At 48.5% G+C, this 8,793-nt stretch overlaps 1 protein-coding gene across 1 annotated transcript; it reads right to left on the reverse strand.

The window, feature by feature from the left end:
* Positions 1-4,350: 4,350 nt before the first annotated feature.
* LOC141058067 (uncharacterized) lies at positions 4,351-4,881 on the reverse strand. Its single transcript, XM_073554228.1, has one exon. The coding sequence runs from the start codon at positions 4,879-4,881 to the stop codon at positions 4,351-4,353; it is 531 nt and encodes a 176-aa protein (XP_073410329.1).
* Between the last annotated feature and the right edge of the window lie 3,912 nt (positions 4,882-8,793).

Consider the following 8,793-nt stretch of genomic DNA (forward strand, 5'->3'; position numbering starts at 1 on the left):
TCCCTAAAAAAATGGTTTTGTTAATTTTGATGGAAAAATGAGAAATTGCTGGTAAACTTTTAACCCTTATAACTTACTAACAAAAAAAATTTGGTTCCAAAATTGTGCTGATGTAAAGTAGACATGTGGGAAATGTTATTCATTAAGTATTTTGTGTGACATCTCTCTGATTTAAGGGCATAAAAATTAAAAGTTTGAAAATTTTCAAAATTTTCGCCATATTTCCATTTCCAAAACTTTCCATTTTTTCATAAACAAATGCAAGTCATATCAAAGAAATTTTACCACTAACATGAATTACAATATGTCACGAAAAAATCTCAAAATCAGCGGGATCCGTTGAGGCCTTCCAGAGTTAGGGTACCGTTACACTTAGCGACAATGATATGGATCGCTGGTGAATCGCTAGTGAGCTGCCACACAGGCAGATCTCACAAGCGACATAGCAGCGGCCGGGGGTCGCTACTTACCTGTCAGACGCGGCGATCCTGACATCCTCCCGCCCGCTTTCCACGGTCCAGGATGTTCTCGCGCGATCAGCGATGAGCAGCGGGGGAGCCGGTCGGAGGTAAGTATCAGACATAGCGATATCGCTAGCAATATCGCTATAACGTCACAAAATCGGTGACGTTGCAGCGATATTGCTAGCGATATCGCTATGTGTAAAGGGGGCTTTATAAGCAGATTTTCCAGAGTTATAAGCACATAAAGTGACAGTGGTCCGATATAAAAAATAAGACCTAGTCATTAACCTACAAAATGGCTTGGTCCTTAAGGAGGTTAAACATACTGCCAGAGCTACAATAGAAGGTTTAGATCAAAGCATATTCATATGTGTGAATGACCCCAGTCAAAGTCCAGACCTAAATCCTATTGAGAATCCATGGCAAGACTTGAAAATTGCATCCATCTAATCTCACTGAGCTAGTGCTAATTTGCAAAGAAGAATAGGCAAACATTTCAGGCTTCATACTATGTGTTGAGGGGTATGGGGGAATCATTCTGTGTGTTGAGGGCTATGGGGCATCATACTGTGTGTTGAGGGCTATGGGGGCATCAACCTGTGTGTAGAGGGCTATGGAGGCATCTTACTGTATGCCTGAGAATGCACCAGTCAGGTGAGTCTTTGATCTCCATACACATCTGTATGGAGATGGCGGGGACCCTCACGTACCTCCTTTCCCTTGGTAGCTGCTCACAGGATTCCATGTGGCACCTCATTGTTTATTAATGTGAAATGTAATGTTTATGTACTGTAATGTCATGTGACTGTCAGGTACTGTGTATAGGCTTAGGGCTAGGATAGGATATTAGATAGTATAGGACTGTAGGGGGATTAGAATAGAGGGGAGCACATTAGAGATAGAGAATAGAATAGATATTGGTGTTAGCTAGCATAGGAATTTAGCAGCTGGGAGGAGTTACAGGACGGAGCAGTTTAGAGCCAGGGATATAGGAAAAGACTTCGTGTTTAGGCAGCAGAGCCCGGGCAGCCTTGCCCATGGTAGGGTGTATGCAGTAGTAAGTCCAGACGGATTGATAGCCGTGGGAATAAAGCTGTGATGGCAGTAAGGAGCCCCAGGCGAGGAATAGTGCAGTCGGGCACCAGCTCAATGGGACCAGCCCCAAGAAGGATCCGGGGTCTACGACTGGGGCAGAAGCAACTGAGATGGCATTTCCGACACCTTTCCCAATTGGAGCCGGATGAGGGGCTGACAGGGAGCTGGTGACGTCGAAGACACGGAGGGGACATGGACTGTCCAGAGATACGGTAGGGATTGCTTGGAAAAGGAAACTGATAGAGAGAATAGGGCCTACCTGAATGGCAGGGAAAGATAAGAAGACGTCTCTGTGTTTAATCTGTGCTGCCAATGTGATTGATTTCCTATCGTTTAGTAAAGTTCAACATGTCTACGTTACTCCCACGGACCTTATGACTCACGGTCAGTGGTGTTGGTGGCGTCAGACAGGTCAGCGGCATCAGTGGTGTCAATGGTACCGGCGGAGTAGGCAGACATGAGGTAAGTGCCTGTCGACAGTCTCTGGTCGTGGCGCTGCAGTCCCTCAGACTTGGGCCTGGTCCGACGTGAGGATCCAAGGTCAGATCACTCACACTATCCACCTGCGCACTGTGCGTTCCCGCCAAGACTGCCCCATTTCCTGTTGCGCTGTGGCTGTTTAAGCTTAGCCATGAACCCTGCCACTGAGTGCAAAGACCGGTCCGGGGCCTTGAACTTTCCCCTGTGCAACAAAGGTGACAGCCCCGACAGTTTCGGATCCATCATAGAAAAGGAATGCCTTACCTTATTCTTCTCCTTACATTCCCCTTTCTCGCCATTCCACGGGTGAGAGATCTTGTAGTAAGCGTTGACACTCTTCTATGTTTTGAACGATTTGTTGCCAAACAAAATGATCCTGATCAAAGCGGTTGAGTGGTCTTCCAGCTGTTGACCGTTCAGAACATTGTAAGCTAGGAGTATCTGTCGAGTGAGTTCAGTTGGGTAGTTCAATCAGGTTGGCCAACGGGGGGGGGCGGGGATGTGACCAGCTCTAGAGAAACAGCCACTTCAGGAACTACCGGAGCCCCAGGGGCCTCAGGTATCTCCCCTTCTTCTGGTCCTACTTGGGGTGGTTTGCGGCATTCTTCTTCACAATCACTAATGACGGGGGGAAGGTTCTCAGGAACACTGGATTTATCTTTCTCGTTTCTTACAGGGTCTCTGGATACACAAGGGTGCACGACACGAGTAGGAGCATCCTCTTCTCCTTCAGGCTGGACTTTATAGACGGGCCCCTCAGAATTGACTCACCACTTCACACGATACGGTGTTTTGTCCCATCGGTGATCTAGTTTGTCTCTAGAGCATTTTTCTCATACTAATACTCGATCACCGGCCTGCAGACCTGTCCCTCATAGGGACACTGTCTCCGGATGTTCCAACTCTCGAAACTGGGTCTGCACCAGACGATGCAGCATCTGCAGTCGATGGCGATGTTCTCGCACCCAGAAGGAAACCCCCGTCCGTAGATAGTCCTCCTCTGGGTCCAGTTCCAGGTCAGTGTTTCCTTCTCTGGCCTGCCAAAGAGTAGAGTGTAAGGGGTGTATCCCGTAGTGCAATGTACATGGTTATTGTATACCCACAAAAACTCTGCTACGAATTCTGGCCAGTGTACCTTACGGTCCTCCTCCAAAGTTCTCAACATCTGGATAAGAGTTTGATTGAATTGTTCACACACTCTATTGCCCTGAGCATGGTAAGGCATTGCTCGATTCTTATCAATTTGATACAAGCAGTGCAACTCTTCCATTACTCGTCCCAAGAAACAAGCACCCTGGTCTGAGTGCATCCTCTTCGGACAGTCGTACACCTGAATAAAGTTCTTACAAATGGCATGAGCTGCGGATTTGGCAGTTTTATCCCTAGTCGGAGTCACAACAGCAGATTTAGTGAAATTATCTACCATTACTAAACAGTGTTCGTACCCTTGATGGGCTGAACCTATTGTCAGATAGTCGATCATCAATATTTCTAAAGGGGCAGAGGTCACAATTGTTTGTGTGGGTGCTCTCTGCTCTGGAGATTGGACAGCTTGCTGTTCCTACAGTGCCAGCACACCTCTTCAACCACCATTTTCAACAAGGGATTATAAACCAGTGTCTGCAACCACTGAAAGGTCTTCTCCTGGCCGAAGTGAACCCGTCTCTCATGTGCCTCCATGGCCACTTGATGCAGCAGCATTTCAGGGATTACGACTTGCTAAGTAACGGACAGGGCCCGCTGCAATTGAATTTTTCTGCACAGAAATCCGTCTTTCAGGAGGAGCCTCTCCCATTGTCGAAGGATTTGTAGTGTCCCAGGAGAAAGAGCCTCTCTCTTATTCTGGCAGGGCAGCTGTTTGAAGGCCACCCACTGTCGGACTTGGACATGCTCTCTGTTTTCCTGTTGAACCCATACCCACTCGTCATGGGACTGCCCCAGCACATTTTCTCGGGAGTCTGCTTGAGCTTGCTCCCGCATAGCTGCCAACGTCCTGACAGAGTCTCGGAACTCCAGAACCTCTTCAACCTCAAGTTCCTCATCTCGATTAGCGCCGGCCTTCTCGTGTGTCACTCTGGATAACGCATCTGCATGTGCATTTTCGGCTCCCCGCCTGTAAGCAATTTTGCACTGGTATTTGGTCATTCTGGTCACCTAGTGCTGTGCCAGGGCCCCTAACCTTGCATTTTCTAGATGGGCCAATGGGTTGTTATCGGTGCGCCCCAGAACTTCAGACCCAGACAGGTATTCCGCAAACTTCTCTGTTATGGCCCACACTAACGCTAACAACTCTAACTTGAACGAACTGTAGTTAACCGGATTCCGTTTGGAGAGAACGACTCGCGTAAGCTATCACCCGCTCTTTTCCGTCTTGAACCTGCGACAACACAGCTCCGAGCCAAAGCAAGCTCCCATCCGTATGGAGAATGAAAGGTAGAGAGAATTCGGCGTAGGCCAGGACTGGTGCTTCTGTCAGAGCCACTTTCAAGGCCTGGAACACTTTCTCCTGACGCTCTCCCCACTGAATTTCCTGTTTTTTAGCTCCAGATGGCACTCCTTTCATCAACTCTAACAACGGGTTCACAATGTGGGTGAAGTCTTTCACAAACCGCTGATAGTACCCGGTAAATCCCCAAAAGGCTCGGACATCCTTCACAGTCCTTGGAACGAGACAATCCTGTACTGCTGCAATCTTCTTATGGGACGGCCTTACATTCTCTGCAGAGACCACATGTCCTACGTACTCGATCTGAGTGCGAAACAGGTGACACTTGGAAGGCTTTACCCTCAGCTCATGTTTCTGGAGCCAGATGCTGCAAATGCTCTTCAAATGTGGCGGCATACACAATTATATACTCCAGATAGATGAGGTTGGCTTCAAAGTTTAGCTATCCCAAACACCTCTCCATGAGTCGCTGAAAAGTACCAAGACAATTAGCCAGCCCGAACGGCATTCGGTTGAACTTATACAGGCCCATGAGTAGTATAAAGGCTGTCTTTGGTCGGTAGTGTTCTGACATCGGTACTTGCCAATAGCCACTGGTCAGATCCAGTGTGGAGAAGTATCTCACGCTTCTCAGGGTGGACAAGGATTCTTCTATATGGGGTAGCAGATATGAATCTCGCACAGTGCAGGCATTTAATTTGCAATAATCCACACAGAACCACAGAGAGCTGTCTTTTTTCCGGTCTAGAATGATGGGAGCAGCCCACAGGCTTTTATTTTCTCGGATGACACCGGTCTGAAGAATCTGTTTGAGCATCCCTTTCACCTCCTGATACATTTGTTGAGGGATTTGGCGGTAGCGTTCTATCACGGGCGTAGCATTACCCGTTGGAATCTCATGAGCAAATGCAGTTGTACAGCTGAAATCATCCTCATGTCGAGCGAACACGTCTTGATAGCGTACCAGTAAGGCTTTCATCTGTTCTACCTGTTGCAGTGTGAGCTCCGCCAATTCAGCCCGTGTTTGTTCAAGAATGCGACGCCCCTTTGCTGTTGTTGGGGATCCAACTCCGTGACTGTCTCCACATCTACAGTCCATGGGTCCTCATTTTTTACCTTCAATTGGATGGCCTGTGGTTGTACCAGCTCCTCTGGCAGCATTACCCATTGGAATCTCATGAGCAAATGCTGTTGTACAGCCGAAATCATCCCCATGTTGAGCGAACACGTCTTGATAGCGTACCAGTAAGGCTTCCATCTGTTCTACCTGTTGCAGTGTGAGCTCCGCCAATTCAGCCCGTGTTTGTTCGAGAATGCGACACCCCTTTGCTGTTGTTAGGGTTCCAACTGCGTGACTGTCTCCACATCTACAGTCCATGGGTCCTCATTTTTTACCTTCAATTGGATGGCCTGTGATGGTACCAGCTCCTCTGGCATGTCTACAATCTGTGCTACTTCGCTCTTAGGGGGAAGCATCAGGGTGTCCTCCCTCAAGTTCACGCCCTGCACAGGTATCGTTCCATCACGTACTGTAGTCAGGATACGAGCAACTAGGAGTCCCGATGGTAAATTCTGCACAGAAGCTGGCTATAGTTGTACCTCAACTCCCTCCAGCGGTGTGTAAGCTTAAACAGGTAGTGAGAGCACACTCTGTAGAAGCCAGAATGATTACTTGTTCCAGCACCTTTCCATCACAGGAGACCTCCTGTGCCTGGGCCGTCCAGATCAATTTTTGGAAAACTGTTCTCTGGGGTGTCCGCGGGCTCCACTATTTCAGGAACATGTCCGGAGGTTCATTGATTAGAAGGATTCCAAACTCCTTAAGCACATTCATTCCCAGTGTGACCGTATGTCCACGGTCTGTGTTTCCCATGGTTAACTCCACTCCACACACTGAAACTAAATTGGTGGGACTTCTGGTTCTCTTTTCTGGCTGCTCTGGCTCCGGGCAGCGGCCCCCAGCTTTGGAGCTTCCTAGTTTAATGGGCGGCACTGAAGCAGCTGTCCTCGCTGTGGGCAAACCTGGGCCACATGTCTCAGCTCTCCACAATGATAACACGTAGGGGGCTCTTCCCGACTGAACACTCTTTCACCCCATCATAATTCTGAGAGAGTTCTGCCCCCAGATGAACTTAGTGAGGTCACCTTCCTTTTAGTTTCAGTCAGTCTTTCCGCATGACTTGGATCTCCTTCCACAAGTCTTCCATCCATCCTGGTTCGGCGATCAAATTCACAGACACCTCCCCACTCCGGACCTTGGCTGCTGGGACTGTTACCCCCTGCTCCTGCTCGCGTGTGCAACTCTCCTACAATCTCTGTGAAGGTCATACTTGGGTTCACTCACAAGCACTCTCACAGGGCCTGTTTTAACAGCGTGTCTCTCATCCCAGTCACCAACTGGTCTCTAAGCACTACATCAGTTGGCCCTACTCCCACACCATCTTTCCTGACTATGGCAGTGTGAATCTCTTGTAATACATTCATATACTGTGTCACAGTCTCCCACTCTCTTTGAACCCGGCTAAATAGCCGCATGCACAGTTCCCCTACATCCGTGGGGTCCCCATGAGTCTCCTCCAGTAGACGCAATACTTTGTCAAAGGTATCCCATTCTCGTGCAGGTCGCAGCATAACTGAATCCCTTGCTTCTCCCTCCAAAGCCATCATAGCAACCTCCACCTGCAGGGAACCATAGGGTGCATTCTCTTCATCCCTCTGGTACGCTCAGTCCAGCTCCATAACATGGTATCATTTCCACTGAACTTCAGGAGGTTGTTTAACATGGCCCACAGGGAGATACTGGACCTAGGACCCTCCCCAGATGCTTGGCCTACCTCTTCCGTATGGGTAGACTGCATCCTGCTGACTACGCCAAGTGTAAGGTTCAGGCAGGAACGCGGGATGCAGTAATGGACCAGAGGCAGAGCAAGGGTTAAAGAGGTTTAATAATACAGTGGATACTCCATGCAGGGACAAATGGGGAAAGAGCTTGCTAAGCGGGGGTCTTATAATTAGAGAAACAGGATTAAGCAAATAAAGGAAACAGTTCAGAAGTAATAAACTTATCAAACCAGCGACTTCAGCAGTTGGAGTCCTGGGAGCAAACATTGGCGCCAAGGCTGTGGCGTGTAGGCTGTCTGGGGTAGTCCTGGAGAAGATGGCGTCCTGGATCCTGGTGACGGCGGTGGTCTTTTGTCGTCCTGGTGACGGTCCGGGGTCCGTAAGATGAGGGATAGAGATGACAAAGTCTCTATCCTAGGCAGAGTTTATCATGGCGCGGCATCTCTGTGCGGACTTGTCAGGGCACAGTCCAAATGGGTCACCTGGCTTTCCTGCCTGTAAGGGCAGTGTCTACGTTACTCCCACAGGCCTTATGACTCACGGTCAGTGGTATTGGTAGCATCAGAGAGGTCAGCGGTAGCAGCGGATTTGGCGGACACGAGGCAATTTGCCTGTCAACAGTCTCTGGTCTTGACGCTGCAGCCCCTCAGACTTGGGCCTGGTCCGACGTGAGGCTCCAAGGTCGGATCACTCGCACTGTCCACCCGACAGTTCCGGATCTGTCGTGGAAAAGGTACGCCTGACCTGGTACTTCTCCTTACCCCCAAATTTAAAGCATCTACTGCCACCAATATGAGGCAATCCATGATCATTTCACCTGTTATTGGTTCTAATCTTATGGATGATCAGTATTTTGGATTTTTACACTTTTTTTTAATCTGATAATATTATTACTCTGATTTTCTATGAGATGTGTCTGGGCAATAGGAAAACATCATTACGCTATTAATATACTGGTTACTGTATCTACTGGAAATGTACAATCAGCCATGCAGATATTTCTGTGCTAAGGTAAAATTGTTAGTGTACCAAGAATGGCTGCCGCCCCTGCACCCAACTTTCTCTACTTAATGGGGCCCCTGAACAGTGTCACTTCGCAGATGATTAACACCTCCCCCACCCGTGCTGTTTTATTACACATTAACACAGGCTTCCGAGCGGCAGGAACAGATTCAGACAATTACAATCAAGTCAGGGCACACGCCTGCCCCGGCCGTGCGAACATGATCAGGGTACTGATGAGACACTTATTTTTCATCCCCTCCTCCATTTTCCTTTTCCCATTGCACATTATAAAGTGGATCATGTCATTTCCAGAACTACCCAGATGCATGCAGCACTTTCGCTGCTCATAGTCGCAACATGTAAGCAGAATTCCAAGCAGATGCAGCAGAGCTGAGTTTGGCGCAGTTATTTGTGGCTTTGTTCAGAACTGCAGGTAAATCTACTGCATTATCTCAACCTGGA

This window comes from Dendrobates tinctorius, unplaced genomic scaffold (assembly GCF_039654945.1).
Source record: "Dendrobates tinctorius isolate UK_male_01 unplaced genomic scaffold, ASM3965494v1 ptg000208l, whole genome shotgun sequence".
NCBI lineage: Eukaryota > Metazoa > Chordata > Amphibia > Anura > Dendrobatidae > Dendrobates > Dendrobates tinctorius.